The sequence below is a fragment of the Hyaena hyaena genome, unplaced genomic scaffold, assembly GCF_003009895.1.
Source record: "Hyaena hyaena isolate Hyena2069 unplaced genomic scaffold, ASM300989v1 scaffold_54, whole genome shotgun sequence".
Classification (NCBI taxonomy): Eukaryota; Metazoa; Chordata; class Mammalia; order Carnivora; family Hyaenidae; genus Hyaena; species Hyaena hyaena.
This window is the reverse complement of record NW_024080685.1, coordinates 4,050,221-4,068,919: the sequence shown is the minus strand read 5'-3', so window position 1 is coordinate 4,068,919 and position 18,699 is coordinate 4,050,221. Positions and strand designations below refer to the sequence as shown.

General features: G+C 42.3%; 1 protein-coding gene across 8 annotated transcripts in view; it reads right to left on the bottom strand.

The window, feature by feature from the left end:
- SEPTIN11 (septin 11) overlaps positions 1-18,699 on the bottom strand; it is a 90,426-nt gene that overhangs the window by 10,740 nt on the left and 60,987 nt on the right. For 7 of the 8 annotated variants that reach the window (XM_039230955.1, XM_039230959.1, XM_039230962.1 and 4 more), the window contains exons 4-8: positions 15,991-16,177; positions 12,515-12,676; positions 8,287-8,383; positions 6,885-7,053; positions 985-1,117 (exon numbers count right to left, since the gene is read on the bottom strand). In XM_039230955.1, coding sequence (XP_039086886.1) covers positions 985-1,117; positions 6,885-7,053; positions 8,287-8,383; positions 12,515-12,676; positions 15,991-16,177 — 748 coding nt within the window. Of the gene's footprint in view, positions 1-984; positions 1,118-6,884; positions 7,054-8,286; positions 8,384-12,514; positions 12,677-15,990; positions 16,178-17,848; positions 17,918-18,699 lie in introns of those variants that run through there. The other variant, XM_039230963.1, reaches the window with a different exon arrangement.

Sequence of the window (18,699 nt, the reverse complement as noted above, 5' to 3'; positions counted from 1 at the left end):
CTTGACAAATCAAATTTGGAAAATTATCACAAGGCAAGTACAAAAGCAGAGAGGAAGGAATGGAGGAAGGAAGGAAAGAAAGAATGAAGGAAATAACTCTAGATTTCTATCCAAATAACTAGATTTCTATCCAACATCCACTTGGTATTTATAACCAACAACAAATAAGACTCAACTTCTCTTTCTCTGCAGCAAAAATATACTGAGTGCTTAGCTATTTAAATAACCTCTAAATTTCAGTGGCCTTTATAAAGATAAATTAAAAGAAAATGAAGAAGTTGTTTTTAGACAATTTGGAAATGAATACAGCTATAGGTTCAGCACTTGAGATACTCTTTCATTATCTACCATCAAGAGACAAACAGATTATTCGCTCCCCCTTGCTCTCTCACCCTCCTTCTCCCCCATAGAATGAGTGTTATGCAGAAATTCATGCTACCTTCTAGGAAGCAGTTAATCTGACCTGGTCATGGGCAATGACATGGGAGTCACAGGACAATGGAGCAGGGCCACAAAGGAAGAAGACGTACATGTAGATATGGTGTATGAAGACCACTACCCATCAGGTTGTGCCCAGGGGCCTGTCCACTGTTTAGCTCACTGAGTTGGCTCACAGGCTAACACAATAATAGTAATAATAGTCCCAGAATCCCAAATTTTATGTTGCAAGACTTACAAATTAAGGAGATATTGAGCTACAGAGAATATGAGACCATGCCTGAAGACCTAAGGTCTAATTTTGGTTTCAGCTCTGCTACTTACTAAGTATGTGACTGCATAACCCATTTAACCTTTATGGCTCTCAGTTTTATCATCTGTAAAATGGGAATAATGCGTGACCTGCTGCTCTCACCATTTTAGCTGCTCATGTCATAAAATATACGTAGAAAGTACCTAGGAGAACATGAGGTTCCATACAATGTGAAGTATTAATAACACACCTTACTTATTTTTCTCTCACTTGAAGGAGGACAGATGGCTTACCTCTTTCTCTGCCTCTTTAAGTTCAGCTTCTTTCTCCTTCACTCTCATAACAAACATTTGCCTCATTTCTTCTTCTTTTTTCTGAAGTTCTCCCAGAAATTCATTTCTCTTTGCTTCGTACGTCTCCTGGAGACTATTTAAAAACCAAAAACAGTGTTGTGAAGTTTAATGGGAAACTTCAGCTCATATAATTTCTACTCATTGCTTCCAAAAAATAGGTAAGGCTGCCACTTACCATATCAAAGGACACATAAAATGGCACATCATCTTCTTTTGAGTTACGCAGTGACCAGAAAGACAAGCACATCAAGAACCAGAGATGACTCAATAAGCACAATTTGGCACCACAGGGATGTCTTACTGGCCAAGTGTATCCTATCTCTATTCACACAGGGAAAGCCTGGGTTGGACTGGCTAGTATCTTCCAAATCAGCAAACAAGTAGACACCAAGAAGAGAATTAGAATTTTAGACACCAAGGAGAGAATGCAAAGGCACTGGAGCCACACACACCAGGTTTGGATTCTGGCCACAGCAACATACTGACTGATCTTGGGACGGGCACAGACCCTATGCCTCTGTGTTCTCTGAGTAAAATACGGCTACACCGTATGGGATGGGATTATGGGGATTAAATGGGGGCAAAGTGAGTAAAGCATTCGATATACCATCAGTGCTTGGTAAATATTACCCTTCCCCCACTCATCTCCCTACAGTCCCCAATTCAGAAAACAGACTCAGTGAACCATCCGCAGACAATAGTATATCTAAAGATATTAGAGAAAATTGCTACTTTTCAAGTTATATTACCAACTGAAAGTGGAGCAGGGAGGAGTTTTATTTTTATCTTAAATCCCATCCTCCTCCTGACTCTCTACAGAACTTTGAGCCCAATATTTTACATTGAATGCCAGACTCGGCTTTATCTCTATGTCAGAACACATATACTAGCAGAAAAATTGCTTTTGGTAACACAACTTAAGAAAACACACCCCCGTACCTACACCTACACAAAGAGAGACACATATTTGTGTCTGATATTTGATAAGGTGCAATTTCTTGTTCTCCCCTGCAGTTTCCCCAGAACAAGACCCGTTACAGTGACACGAGTCTGCAGATTATCCACCTCTACCCGTGGGCTGAATTCATCCAAAGTGCTGACTCCAAATCGGACAGCACCTGTGGATGACCCCAGGCACCGTGCAGAGCCACCTCCCAGCATCCACATTGGTCCTTTAAGCGGGAGAGAAGGGACATTCAGGTGGTAGGAGCACACATGCATGTAGTGAAACAATTAGAATGTGTCTTCATCAGAACTGCTTATACTTCTGTAATCCACACTTTTTTTTTTTTTTTTGAGTTTCCAGAAGTTTATTTACCTTTCACTTATGAAACAAAAACAATCTGGTCCAATGTTGACAGTGGTTAATATTAATAGCAATATTTGGACTTGAGATTTAAGATATATAGCCACAGAGATATAGAAATGTATTCACAGAACTAATTCATGAATTTGATTTTGCTTGTTAGCATCTAATGAACTCTTCATTAACAGTATTTAGATCAGAACTGTTCAAGGCAGAAGATGACTCACTCCCTGCTATAAAATTTGGAGGGAATCTCTGTTTTTTATTTTATGATAATGAATAGATCTCCCTTTCAAAGGGAAAGGAGAATGAGTACAGGTACTTCAGTTCAGACTTCATTCTGGGAATTCACACAGCATAATTCTCTCTCTGTTACAATCTTCTGGAACTGCCTAGTGAAGTGTATGCTGGAGAATAACACATGACCAATGCTATGAAGCAATTTACACACAAGAATTCACTAATCCTTACAGACCCCCAATAAGGTAGGAATACTATCTACCTCCCACTTCATAGATGAAGAAACTTGGATACAAGTGTTTAGTTATCTGTCCAGGTCACACAATACAGAAGTAACAGAGCTGGATTTGCGCCCAGGCCACCAAGCTCAGACAGGAACTGTACCCACTGCACTGCACAGAGGTCTGCATGTTCCCCCAAACAAATGGGTCTCGTGGACCTGACAACTTTGTGATACTCTTGAGAGAATGGTGGTAATTAAACCCTTTCTGTGACCTGACAGAGTCAGGGAAAGGGGGCACTCTGAGATAAGGAATGGGCAATTTGGACAGGGACTGTTGGGGAAAGGGCAAAGGAGCCTCAGGAGAAAAGCATCAGGAACAAGATCAGTCCAGTCCCCATTGTGTCCTAATCCTCTTCCCTCTTCTCCAGATGCCAGCCGGAAAGGGGCTGAGGTCTGAGGGAGGGAGGCCTGGGTCCAGAGAAGGCACGCTGCTCTGGCTGGGCTGAAGCCTGCAGGGCAGCAGGTGGGAAGATGGGCACAGGAGAAAGCAAGCTGACACCTGGATAGGTAGGTAGACAGCCAGATACCCAGAATCTGCCACAGGACGACAAAGACACAACTCTAAAGTGAGACAGGTTAAGGACACCACCAAGGACACACTCAGTTAGCTTCACTGGCTCCGATGTACTGCCAGGGCCTTCGTACAGCCTGTTATTGTGCTCGTCCAGCCCCTGGTTTTATTTCGTGCTGTACGATACATTCAGGTGATGGCTGCCCCTTACTAGCCTTGACTTAGAGATTACTCTGTGCTTTGTAAACACAAGAGGAGCTTGGAGGACAAAGAGGGGACACTGGATGCTCAAAGGAAGGATGGACCTCACTGTACACCCACATAGAAATCCTCTGAGAATATACTTATACTCCTCCCAGCTCACCCAAAATTCATATGGAAAAAAAAAATTTCACAGCATCTGGGACTGATGACTTTCAAGACGAAATTTTGGGAAACCACTCAAATCAGCTGCAGCTTTTGCTTCTCCTTAATTGTGGCATCCTTCATGCAGGGTCCCCTCACTGAACCCCTTCAGTGTGGTCCCAGGCTCCTAGAAGAGCTGGGGGTGCTGGAAATGCCTCAGAGGGAAGGTTTGAGACATCTACATAATGTTGCTACTGCCAACATCAGAGAGACTGCCTGTCTCTTCCAGGAGTTTCATGGTTTCAGGACTCACATTTGGGCCTTTCATCCATTTTGAGTTTATTTTTATGTATGGTGTGAAAAAGTGGTCCAGTTTCATTCTTTTGCACGTAGCTGCCTAGTTTTCCCCACACCATTTATTGAAGAGACAGTCTTTTCCCCATTGTATATTCTTGCCTCCTTTGTCATAGATTCTGACCATAGACAGGTGAGTTTATTTCTAGGATCTCTAACTGTTCCACTGATCTACGGCTCTATCATTATGCCAGTACCACACTGTTTCAATTACTAAAGCTTCGTAGTATATCTTGCAATCTGGGATTAGGATACCTCCAGTTTTGTTCTTTCTAGATGTGTTTCCTCAGGCAAGGGAAACAAAAGCAAAAATAAACTATTTGGACTACATCAAAAATAAAAAACTTTTGCATAGCAAAGGAAATCAACAAAATGACAAGGTAACCTACTGAATGGGAGAAAATATGTGCAAATGAAATAGCTGATAAGGAGTTAACATCCAAAATATATGAAGAGCTTATACAACTCAACACCAAAAAAAAAAAAAAAAAAAAATCCAATTGAAAAGGGGCAGAGGACCTATATAGACATTTTCCCAAAGAAGACATACAGATGGCCAACAGACACATGAAAAGATGCTCAACATCACTAATCATCAGGGAAATACTAATCAAAACCACAATGAGATATCACCTTATGCTTTTCAAAATGGCTAGTATCAAAACGACAAAAAATAACAACCAGTGGTGAGGACGTAGAGAAAAAGGGAACCCTCACACACTTTTGGTGGGGATGTAAATTGGTGCAGCCACTGTGGTGAACAGTATGGAGGCTCCTCAAACAATTAAAAACAGAAATACCATATAATCTAGCAATTCTACCATTGTTTCTCCAATGAAAATAAAAATATTACTTAGAAAAAATATATGTACCTTATGTTTACTGCATTATTTACAATAGCCAAGATATGGAAGGGACCTAAGTGCCCATCGATAAATGAGTGGGTAAAGAAAATGTGGCATGTATACACAATGGAATATTACTCATTGTTATTTGTAACGACATGGATGGACCCAGAGGATCCATCTTACGTTAAGTGAAATTAAGTTGAGCAGAGAAAGACAAATACCATATGATTTCACTTATATGTGGAATCTAAAAAACAAAATAAATGAACAAAGTAACAAACAAACAAAAATCAGATTCTTAAGTATGAAGAACAGACTGGTGGTTGCCAGAGGGGCAATGGGTCAGAGGAATGGGTGTAAGAGGTAAAGAGGATTCAGAGGTACAAACTCCCAGTTATACAATAAGTCAGTCATGGAGAGGAAAAGTACAGCATAAGGAATATAGTCAATGATATTGTAATAAAGTTGTCTGGTGACAGACAGTGACCACTGAGGAATGTATAGAATTACTGAATCACGGTGTTGTACATTTGAAACTAATATTATACTGTATGTTAATTATACCTCAATAAAAAAATAAATACAGTGAGATGTAAAAACAAAACAAAGGGAAACCTTAAGCCAGAAGAAATGGAACCAAATGGGACATGGAAGATGTATGAATAAAGCATATTCTCTACAAGTCAAAAGGAGGACATCTGCTACCATCCTAAAGTCCCTGAAGTGAGAGAGGCCACGGCAGTAGGCTGGACCCAGCTCGGCCAGGCCTTCAAGAGCCTGCTGGACCCACCCAGCAACACCTCCTCCTGGTGCGCTGTTACCCTGGGCTTGCAGGAGGTATTTTAATTTAAATGCCAAAAATGGGGGCGCCTGGGTGGCTTAGTCGGTTAAGCGTCCGACCTTCGCTTAGGTCGTGATCTCGCTGTTCGTGGGTTCAAGCCCCGCGTCGGGCTCTGTGCTGACTGCCAGCTCAGAGCCTGGAGCCTGTTTCAGTCTGTGAAATCTGTGACTCCCTCTCTCTCTGACCCTTCCCTGCTCATGCTGTCTCTCTCTCTCCTAGAAATTAAAAACAAAACAAAACAAAACAACAACAAAAAAAACATTAAATGCCAAAAACAGAGACAGCAGAGGAGAAAACCGTCTTTGCCCAGGAACTGCAGCCTCTAATTGTGCCCAGACACACCTCACATCACCTCACCTGAAATCTCCATTAAGACCCAGCGTGGGCCCAGTCTGGACAACGCAATCCTCTCCTGGGCCCACAGGTGGCAAATTTGGCCTCGCGGCCCTGCCTTCCGTCACTGCTCTGTGGCCAAGGTACTCAGCCCCTGCCGCCCATCTACCACGCCTAGGTTCTAACAGCAACTGGGCCTTTGCTGGGCCACTAATTCTGCATTAATTCTCCCCTTCACATTTTGCCACTTCATCTCTATCCATTGATGATGTGGAAAAACACAAGAAACTTTCTAAAAGTTACTCCCTTTCTTCCTCATTGGTTGTGAGCATTGTACTGAAACACGGAGAGCTAGTAAGAGCCCTGGGAAGGGAAACCTGGCTGGCAACCATGAACGGAGCAAACTGTACCGAGCAGCCTGGACCACTTTAAATGCCTGGACCAGGTTCTGTGCCTCTGTGAGTGTAATGATTAAGAGCAGGGGTTCAAAACTCACCCCATCACTTCCTACTTGTAGGACTTTGGGTCGGTTGTTTACACTTTCAGTGCCTTAGTTTCCTCATCTGTAAAATGAGGATAATAATGTCATCAACTACATGGCTTAGTTGAGAGAATACCAATAAACGGGTTATCACAATGCCTGGCAATTATGCTTACTAACGTGTCCCCATCAGGTCACTCCATCACTGCTATCTCAATCCAACAAGCATTTTAGTGATGCACCAGCATACCATTCAAGCCACTGTCTGGGAAACAGCTGATTGCCAGGTGCCTCATACCTGAAGGGCTTGCTGTCAGGGTCTGTGTCCTTGAACCCCATCTCCTCAAGTTTACAGCGCCGATACAATTCATAATGGCGGGTGTGAGTCTGTTCTCGCAAATCTTCCATGTTCACGCGGATCAGCATCTCCCGAAGTTTCACAAAATCACAGTGGTTTTCATTCTCAACTGCAAGACATGGGAAGGTGGGAGCAGCTATCAGCAATGACATCCCTGAAAATCTGAAGGGACACTTTCAAGAAGTTATCACCATTGCTCCTAAAATCTCAAAGCCGTGTGAAGACCCTTCACTGGATTCGCCTTACATTCCCAATGAGGACAAGATTTTCGATAATGCGGACCATAATACTGATGACAACAGTGATTACAGAGTGCCTGCTCAGGGCAGGGCATTGCGGGAGGAACTTTATAAATACTGTCTTTATCCTTCAGAACAATTCTCCCAAGTAGGCATTGTGACTCTTGCCTTGTAGGTGCAGAAGCAAGGCTTTGATAAGGAAGCTGACTTCCTGAGTACGGGGAGCAGAATCTACATTCAAACACAACATCTGGCTGCAAAGCCAGGTCTATTTCCACTACTCCATGCTCCCTGGAAGTGCACAAGGCAGGTTTTACATACCACTTCCTTTTATTTCATTAGCACTATGAACAAAGCTTTAGTAGAGAGAACTATGTAAGATTCATAAAAATGGTAACTTTCTTAGAGATCTGAAAGGTACAAATTCTTCTCTCTTCTCACAGATTTACTGCCTTTATTCAAAACAAAAGAAAAGGAGGACTGACAGATCTTAAACTACCAAACTTTCTACAGCCATCCTACTTAACCTATACTATTGGACATGCTCCCTCAAAACATACGAAGGCAGGTGATAGGGTCCTCGCCCATCAAAGTGACACGTGGGAAGCTTCTTCAGGCCAGAGACGGAGATCATGTCCCCCAGCACCAAATAGGTCATAATTCTCAGATACTCATTGAGGTAACACTTAATTGGAAGACAAATTTTCCAGAGATAACAGAGAAACAAGTATCTGCTTGTTTACAAGAAACCTTTTGCAGCTTTCTTATACTTTTCTGATGAAACTGGTATGAAAGTGGTTGAAACTTCTAGGGAAGAGCTCTTTTCTACCAGGAAATTATACTCAATTTGCCACACAAGCCAACATTCTCAAGGGGCTGTCTCACTGGCCGTAGGGCCCTCGGCTACTTCTCCCCACCGTCTACCTACCTGGTCACAGGGTTTTGCTTCCTCACATCACAACTGTCATGTGTTCTACCCTCCCCTTGTCCTAGGGTTGAGGACCTCCCCCAAAACCTCCCCAAACAGAGCAGAAGGAAGAAGCGGGGCCAGTCACCACAGGTGTTAAATGCGGGGAACCCCTTTCCCCCTAGTGTGTACGTACCCTGCACCACACCCCAGGGGTACTGCCTGGCCTTGGCCATCTTGTTGCCGATCTTCACTTCTTCAGTGCTGCCAACCACGGCAAATGGGAGATGGACCTGAGGGGCAACACAAGGACAGAGTGGTTACCTTCTCCAGGTCCTGTCCAGCCCGGTTCTGTCCAACCCGCCTAGGCTCCACCCCTTCCGCCAGCCTCACTTAGTTGGGGGAGACAAAGGGGAGGGCAGGTAGAAGAGGGAGGAAATTCTGCAGGCCAATGGGGGTGGGCTTCGTGTACCCCACCCCTCCCGCGACCACATACCAATTATGTGGCATGAGCTAGATTCAAAGGAAACTAGGTGTCTTTGTAACCACACAGGAAGCTGCAGACACATGTTGTCCAACTGTAGCCACTAATATATGTGGCCACTGAGCACTTGAAATGGGGCTTGTGAGATCAAGAAACTGAATTTTTAGTTTTTACTTACTTGTTTCTTTTTTGTTCAAGTAGAGTTATTTTTTTTTTTTTTCTTGAGAGGGAGAGGGAATCCCAAGCAGGCCCTGCACTGACAGCACAGAGCCCAATGTGGGACTCAAACTCTCAAACCGTGAGATCATGACCTAAGTTGAAATTAAGAGTTGGAGGTTTAACCAACTGAGCTATGCAGATGCCCCAATTTTATTTAATTTTAATTAATTTACATTTAGATTTAAAAATAAAACATAAAATATTTTTCCATTAAATAAAACTGTATTGTTTTTGGACTGTCCTTCATTTTGCTTTAAACTTAAATCTTCTAAGAAAAACCTAGTTTGCTCAATGCAGATGCAAACATTAGAGGAAAATTATCTTTTTGGTACTTACTTCCTATTGAAAATTTTTCAAGTGTGTTAGGACTAATTTGGGTATGCTTCCAAATTGGGATGTGCTTTAACTGTAAAATATACATTGGATGTCAAAGACTTACGATGAAAATATCTCATTAATTTTTATATTGATTGCATATTGAAATGATGATTTTAAATATATTCAGTTAAATAAGTTTTTTAATTAATTTCACATTTCTTTTTACCTTTTTTTAATGTGACTACTGGGAAGTATTAAAATTGTTTGTGTGGTTCATATTATATTTCTATTAAATTGCATTACTTTACAGTTGACCACTGCACAAAATTCAAGTCAGAACTACACTTCAGCCCAAATTATTGGCCCAAGCCTTGCAACCCAGACTCTCAAACAGAGGTGGTCTTCAAGACAACTATTTCACATTGGTTTATTTGGTAGCTATGCCTATATTCTGGGAGTGGGGGTGGTAGGGACAGTAATTCCATCTTTTTTCTATGAGGATATAAGAATAAGATCTGAAGTGGTTGTTCTGAGAATTATTATCTCAGTTCCTCAATCCACTGCTCCCCTACTGCAGGTAAGGTGAGAAAGACAAGAATGTTTTATAAGCAAATCCTACAGAGGACATAACCCTCACCCCAAGCTGCCCAGGTGGTATTTCATCTGATGCTCAAGATATTTGAATTTTCTGCTTCCTCTCACACTCTGTAGGAAGGAAAGAAAGCATATTCCTTTCACAGACTCCAAGTCTGGAACTGTAATGTGTTCCCTGAAATTGAGGAGCCACAGTACCCATTTGGCCAACCTTCTGCTGTAATGACAAAGGAAAGAGTTTTCTCCACTCCCACTGAGTGACAAAAGCAACTGCCAATGAACTCTGTTTTCCACCTATCATATGGAATTTCATCACCAGGAACTGTCGGCAAGGAAGAGACTTAAGCAGGCTCCAAGCTCCGAGCTGTCAGCAAAGAGCCTGATGTGGGACTCAAACCCCTGAACTACAAGATCACGACCTGAGCCAAAGTCGCATGCCTAACTGACTGAGCCACCCAGGCATCCCCATGGGTATTTTCTTTCCAAGATATTTAACACAAATTTAGCTGCATGACCACCCAAAATGATTTAAAATGATGGGGAGAGATATAAAGAGAAAATTAGACAATATTCACTCCTGTTATTTTTTGAATCCTACGTTGACACCCCAAACTGCAGTTCTAACAGCAGAATGAAATAGTGCTATCTCAGCCGGGGCTCTGACGACACTATAGAACAGGCACACTGCTCTGCTGGCACTGGAGCCAAGCTGCCAGCATTCAAGTCCTCCTGCACTGCTGATGGCTGGGCCATGTGAGGTGCCAGGCTGCAGTTTCCTCACATGCGAGTTAGGGATAATAATAGCACCTACCTGTGGGATTGGTATGGGGACTAGATGTAAATAAAGCCTCAGAGTGGCTGATGCACAGTGAATACTCCATAAATGTCAAAAATGTCCGATGCTATGAGTATTATGAAGCTCTCAGTACCCATAACTAGAGAATTTTAGACATGGAAGAGACCTCACATGTTATGCATTTGGATCCTACTTCTACAGTCTCTAATATGGAATCTGTTGTCCACCCCCCTGTGATAGGAACTTGCTCCTTCCACAGGGTGCTTGCTGTGCTGCGGTGGCACTGATGGCCAAACGTTCTTGCTGGGCCTAAACCCCTCGCTACCCCTCAGTTCTGCCTTTTGAATGAGAACAGTCAACCTCCCTCATGACAACCTTCCTTTCATACCCCTCATGCCATCTTCCCAGGAAGAATCTGCTCTCCAGTTTCCAGAAATTCCAGAGCCTTTGCTATCCTGAACACAGGAGTAAGACAACCAGAGTAGGTCATACATCTCTGAGTGTGAGCTGACTAGAGCAGAGTGGAGACGGATGATTTCTGCTCTAATGGGCTCCTCTATTTTGAATTCATACCAAGAGCCCCAGACAGGGGAGAAGTTACATTTGCTTCCAAAGTCCTAGTCATATTGGGAATTTAAGGAAGAAATTCCTCTATAAATGATAACAGTGCTTTATAGAAAAGTCCATATGCCGAACTGAAGAAACAATTTTGTAAAATATCTCTGTTCTCCTAAATTATGATCGCACACAACGCAAAACTGGGACCAGGGTTGAAATTTCAGTGCTGCTTTGAGCAAGCCATTTAATTCTCTAGATGACCTTCAGTCTGAGTCCCTTAATATGAAATGTCCAGAAAAGGCAAAACTATAGAGACAAGAAAGTAGAGGAGTGGTTGCCTAGGGTTGGAATGGTTAGAGGGTTGACAGCTAAAAGGTACACGATTTCTTTTTCGGGTGACGAAAAGGCTCTAAAATTAATGGTGGCAATGGTTGCACAACTCTGAATATACTAAATACCACTGAACTGTATGCTTTAAATGGGTAAATTGTGCAGTTCATCAATTATATCTCAATAAGGCTGTTAAAAAACAAAGAGTATCTTTAGGGCATTTAATAATGACTTCATTAGACACTTTACATGATCAGATCTAAGGAAAGTAGAACACAGCTCAACTTACCACAATTTAAAACTCTAGACTGACTTCTGCTGCCGCCAGCATGCTTTTGAATCAACTTTTAGCATGTATTTGGGGGAAGGCAACTTATTTAATAGCTTCTAATTATATTTCACAGAAGCTAACCTACAATTTTAAAAATTCCAAGTCATCAACCATCTAACATGTGCAAAGGATGCTAGTTTTACACAAGTTACTCATTCCCAAATGAAAAAAAAAAAAGTGTATAGGAACTGTGATCCAGAGTTGAGCCATGGCTGTGAGGTACACAAAGAGGCAGAGGGAAAGATTGGGGTATGAGTAGGCAGCATGGAGGACATGGACATCACACCACAGGGGCACTTAGAATTGCTGAAGCTTTACTCAGTTGTCTTGTGACCATCCTGCCTGTGATGTGGAGAAATTATACCCTCAACTGCCAGTTAACCTAATGATTCGGGAAACAGAATAGAGGGAAAGGCAGGAACCCATCCCAGAAGCAAAAGTAAGGCGGGTGGAGATATTTCTGCCAACAACGGCAGAAACAAGTAGAGCTCTAGTTCCTTTAAGCTGCTTTGTGTGAGACGGTCCTGGGCTGGCATTCCCTTCCCAAGAGATCTGCTGTAAAAATCCTGCCTGTTGGAGCGGGAAGGAAACTAAACATGGGCTTGTCTAACTTTCCCATTTGATGGATGGAGACACTGAGGAGCGGGGTGGTTAAATGGCTTGCCATCGTGGCAGAGCTGGGCACCACTAAAGAATCCAATTCCTGGTCCAGTTCCCAGTCACTCTACAATGTTGCTACCAAGAAAAGCTTTCCGGACAATTTCTGGTAGGTTCTTCCTAATTTTAGGACTTACACTCATTGTTGCATTAATCTCTGCCACTGTTTCTTCATCTGTGGGGAACTGATATATCTGGACTCCATTGCTGACTAGTTCACTCATGATTTTACTCTTGAATTTGTGCAATTCATTTTTGGCAATCGTGTCAGCTTTTGCAATTATTGGAATGATGTTCACCTATAAAACAAACACATCCATTTTATATACAATTCCAATAGAAGAAAAATAAGACAAACGAGGGAAACAACAAATAACAAAAGTTTTAAAACTTCACGTAAAAAATAGATATTGAAAATAAGGCTTTCTGCCCAGAGGCAAAATTAAGAAGATATGGGATAATCTTTTAGCTCCATCTGTGAACACTTTTACTTCCTCCCATCCGGCACTGAGAGCATGCTTGTAATTTCCTCTTCTGTGCTACCTCATTTTTTTTTTTTTTAAACAGACTAGAAGGAAGTGTTACTCTATGACAAATAGCGATAACAAAGAAGCCTATTCTTTGAATAACCAACCACTCCTTTGAGACCCCTCCCAGCTACTTTAGAAGCTTGATTTTTGCGTGTTCCTCACAGTGCAATAGCAAAGATTGTGTTAGAATAGTGGAATATTCATCTCTATGCAGGATAACATCCTTTCTTTTTTTTCTAATGACTACTAGGAGTAGAGAACCTATGTATTATCCCAGAACAAAAACAGCTGCACCTACTTTTAAAATTTTCAAAATCACACCCACTAATTCTTTTGACACACCGGCTTCTATCGCATTACTTCATGTCAGAATGAGATCTAGCGTCAAAGGCTCGTTTTCAGAGCACTGGCTACAAAGACCAGGGAGAAGGCAGAGTTTGACAACAGTGGCAGAAAGCCCAGCGTTAGAGCTGAGGACACCCTTAAGCTCAAGCCTCAAACCCCAAAGTGGGTCATTCTCCCAACTTTGCCCAGCACTGCCCACACAGCACATTTTTAAAAAATCGTTAACTTTCTTCTACTCCCTGGTAGCCACAGAGCGATTTCAGTAAGACACTACTGACATCCGATACCTGGGGCCATGCTCTCCACCCAGCTCAGGGGAAAGGGGGACAGACTCAGTGAGAAGGCCACACTAGCAAGAGAAGAGGCAGTCTTTAGAGAGGTTTTCTTGGTCATGTCTGCACTCCTTTGCTTCTTTTATTCCAAGAGCCAAATCTCTGATACAATGAGAAGACATGTGGATAAAATAACCTATTCTTCACCTATTCCTCCACCCACTCCCACCTCATCATGCTTGGGCTCATCCAACAAGAGAAACACTAATGGTGGGGATATGTCTGGGTCAGGGCCTGAGGAACAAAACACTTTCCCATTGTTCTTGCTGGTTCTTCTGGACACACTTAGTATTCAGTGAATATTACATGGACAGAATAGCAGAGGTTCATACTTTCTTGGCCAAGTTGTTCAGAGTAGATAGACGCCCCAAGCAATTTAGATTTAAAACTTCTTCTTCCTCAGTGGCAGGTGCTTGGAAATCATTTCTGAAATTATCATATGTTTATGATATATATACTTAAGCGCCTTAACTCTTCACTTGTATAAACAACTCTTTGCAAATACCATTTTAAGATGCTATCCAGCAGTATCGGTTCTTTAAAAGCAGTTTAACCTGTTTTCAGGGACTTTTTTTTCCCAGCTGTGTTTATTTGCCTTATTTTCTTTCCCTTTTTTAAAGCAACTCTACTAAGCATAACCCTATTGTTGAATATTTGCAGGCTTGGTCTACAAACGTGGCCTCAGTTAGGACACCACCTCCATCTCTGCCCCACTCCAGCCCTGTTCTAAGGACACGGCAGCACGGGAAGCCCCAGTGCCCTCCACTGCCCGCCCGTGGCTCGCTGTTGCTGAAACAAAGGCAAGGAAAAGGATTCTATTTATTCTCCCGAGAGTCCTCCAGCTGCAATAGTCCCTTCCCACCACTAGACCATTTTTCTGTAAACCAAGGTGTCTGTGCATTCTGGAAGCCCAAGGAACCTGGCTCTGTGTCAGCCACTACAGCCCATTCGGTGGCCAGTTCAGACAGAGGCCTTGGGGACTGGCCTCCATTATGTTCCTCTGGAGAGAAAGCATCTTTTAAACAGCATTGTTTGGACAAAACATAACACCCAACAAAACCCTCTAAAGAGGATGCAACTTTTTATTGAACTCCAAAGGCGGTTAAAAAAATACCACAGCTTCCTTTTCTGGTTGTTTTCCTGGTCATTTGCTTCTTCGTTTCAGAATATACTGCCTTGTATTTATTCCAAAATGAAAAATCAAATTAATTGTAAAGTAGATCACTTAATGTTATCAAATTTATCAGTAGCTTTCCTCAAAAGTTGTGAAAGGGACAGGGTATTAATGTGAAAAGCCCAGGTGTCAAACTGAAACCAGTTTTTATTTAAAAAATTTTTTTAGTATTTATTTATTTTTGAGAGACAGAGACAGAGCATGTGAGGGGGAGGGGCAGAGAGAGAAGGAGACACAGAATCTGAAGCAGGCTCCAGGCTCTGAGCTGTCAGCAGAGAGCCCGATATGGGGCTCAAACCCACGAGCCATGAGATCATGACCTGAGCTAAAGTCAGATGCTTAACTGACTGAGCCACCCAGACGTCCCTGAAACCACTTTTTAAAAAGATATGGGTGCAATTTAGTTTTAAATCTAAGAAGCTGGACTGTCCTTATGACATAAGGAAAAAAATTAACACCTTTATTTTCCCTCCACTCAAAATGTCATATTAAAGCCAACCCTTTAAAAACCTTTAAAACAAATTTAGAGAAGCTTTTAAGAGAGTAAACAAACTGTGACTTTACATCTCAATCTCCCTAAATTTAACCCTTCCTATGACCATTTAGATGTCTCCACTATATAATTCTCCAACCTTCATGAGAGCATCCGCTGTTGCTAATTTAAGAACTGAAAATACTTGGTAAAGAGCTCCATGGTTTTATTTGTTTGTTTTATTTTGTTTAGCCTAACATCCAGAGGTTTTGAAGCATTTTTCTCACATTGCTAAACCCTATTGTTCTGTAAACCAGAAAAGACAATTACGGGGTTGGAGGAAGGGGGAGGGATGAATAGGCAAGAGCAGAGAGGAGTTTTGGAGCAGGAAAACTGCTTTGTATGCTACCATGATACAGGCCTTTGTAGGGCTGTCTGAGCCCATGGGCTGTACAGCACTAACAGGCAACCCTAGTGTAAATAATGGACTTTGGGTGATTATGGTATGTCAACACAGATGCGTTGACTGTAACAACCCATCAATGGGACCCATCAGGTGGGGGTGTTGGTGTCGGGGCAGGAGTATAAAGGAATATCTGTACTTGCCTCTTAATTTTGCTGTGAACCTAAAACTGTAATGATGAACAGTCTTGTAAAACAAAACAACCCTAATTATGTTAAAAGAAGAAAATCAATCAGGGCCTTCATATAAAGGTGATCCGAAAGGCGAGTGGATAGTCACCAGAGTGGCAGGGAGTACCTTGCTGTCCAGCTTTTTCATGGTGACTAGGTCCAGAGACTTCAGGGAGTGACCAGTAGGGGCGATGAAGTAGAGGCAGGCGTGGATCCTGGTGTCGTGGTAGTTGAAGAGAGAACGTTTGATCTTCAATTCCTCTTGCAAGTAGGCCTCAAATTGAGCATCAATATACTCCACTATTGGCTTATAGCTAGAAGGCATAAGAATGTTTTTTTATTTTTTTTAAATATTTTATTTATTTCTAGGAGAGAGAGAGAGAGACAGTGTGAGCAGGGGAGGGTCAGAGAGAGAGGGATTCACAGACAGAAACAGGCTCCAGGCTCTGAGCTGGCAGTCAGCACAGAGCCCGACGCGGGGCTCGAACCCACGAACCGCGAGATCATGACCTAAGCGAAAGTCGGACGCTTAACCGACTAAGCCACCCAGGCGCCCCAAGAATGTTTTTTTAAAACACATCTTCAAATCCACATATTTCTAGTCTTAACCTCTTGTACAGTTCCATGCAGGCAGTCAGGTCTTCAATGGTTCCCTCTCCTAAGACTGAAGTCCCAGTTCCTTAGCTGGGCATCCCCATTATCTGGTCCCTGAATATCTCTCTAGCTCCTCTCTTCCACTCCCTCCCTGGCTCACCGTTTCTGTCCTGGTCACACACAGCTACATGTAGCAGCCTCAGAGATGGAGCTTTCATCTGCCTCCATGTCCCGGTTCATGCTAGCCCCCCTACCCGGAACAGTCTCCTTCCTAGTATTCTCCTGGCTAACCTTCATCCTTTAAAACAGAGATTATAAATATGTGAACCATGCTGTCACTTCCCATGGAAGACATTACTAAGAGACTGTGGCATTCTTTCCTGCTGGGCCAAATTGGGAGTCTCAAAATCTGTCTAAATGATTTTGACAGCTACTACCAAATGACTGACTTTGGTACATGAAAGGAAAGTGGTTTTTGATTTCAAGGTATGGCATCACCTAATGGGATCTCTTCCCCGGTCCTCTGTCCCATTCCTCCAGAGATGAGGGACTCTGTGTTCTCATCTAGCCCTGTGCTCCTGGGTCATTACAGCTTCAGGATTATTTCCAACTCTAAACTTTTATGATTTGAAGGTAAACTTTGTAACCCTTTCTTCTCACCAAATCATAATTCAAATTGGTTTTGAATAATTATGTAGGATTCTATTAATGGACCATCATCATTAATAACATATTGGGAATATGCATTCAATAAGCCATATGTTCTCTAAGGACTAAGCAGTACATTAGGTAGGTTGCTGTGGAAAAGCTATAAACTTTCAGGTCTCCAGGGGACTGCTCAGGAGAAGCCAGTGTTAGCAGCAGTGAGACTGGGTTACTAGGAACACAATGGGTTAATTCTCCCCAAGCTTATTATGTGCTGAGGTGACTTATGCTTTAAGAAAAATAAAAACCTTTCAACACTCTACTCCCCCAACTCCTATGTTAAACTGAAACCCTTAAAGGGAACAAATAAGATGACAGCACATACCCTAAGAGAAAAAAAAAAACCACACAAAACAAAAAACACATTTATAACCAAAAACCAAAAGCACTCAGAAAGTTTTTTGATATTTTTCCTTGGTGATTCATCACAATCCACTGATTCAGTCTGAGCAGACAAAATCTCTAGTGGTTTAAAGAAAAAGTAGGATACGCCTCAGTAAGTAAAGTTCTAAACAGAACAAAAGAAATGCCAATACATTCCATAGAAAGAATGAACAGTGATCAGTTTCTTCTATGCTTTCCACTTTCAAAACACAGGCAGGTATTATAAATAATAGTAATAATATTATAGGATAGTGGTTAGAAGCATGGATTCAAGAGAGATGGACTCCAACCCCACAACTTACAAGATATGTGACTTTGGGCGAGTTCCTAAACTTCTCTGTCTCAATTTCCTCATAGGTAACTCAAGGATAAAAAAGTACCTGTATCAGAGAGCTATTATGACAGACACAAAAGTACCTGTATAAGAGAGCATATGTAAAGGACTAGCACATAAAAGTAAGATATAACTATTTCACAGTAACATATTTAAAAAAAAAAAAAAAAAAAAAAAGAACAACAACAACAAACAAGAGAAAAGCAAGCCTGGCTTTTGAGAAAGTTGCAGGGGTGGGGGGTGGGGGTAACCTTACACTCACTGGGTCCCATGGTAACCATCCCGGCATCCTACTGTGCTCATGCCCTGTAGGGAAGTGGACCGGGGCACTTCACCAAGGTCCACCCATGTCACAGCCCAGGGCCTGATCTTCCAGTCTCCTCACACTGAGGCATAAGTTTGGGGAACCAGCCTCTCTCTCCAGCACCCTCTTAGGAAAGGATAGGAAAGGAAAAGCAGCTCACAAGCAATTGCTCCTTCCTGCCTCACTAGTTCCTGAATTTTAGCTTCTCAGCACCTCCTCCCCAGCAGTGGTCCACAGAGGTTTCTGCTTTCTATCAATTCCCCTCTTGCCTCTGGTGTTGATTGTGATCCTCCAAGATTATGGAGGCATAACATCTCCATAATGTCTTCTGCCCTGGATTCAATATATCCAAAGAAAACTTTTTTTCTCTTACACCTCAAGCTTCCTTCTGCCTTCCCCTATCAGGGAGTTCTAGACAACCTTCCAATCTCCTTTTTTCCCCTTTATGTGATCTCCCTGGAAAATCCATTTATCCCTGTGTTTTTACTTACCGTCTAAGCGTTGATAAATCACAA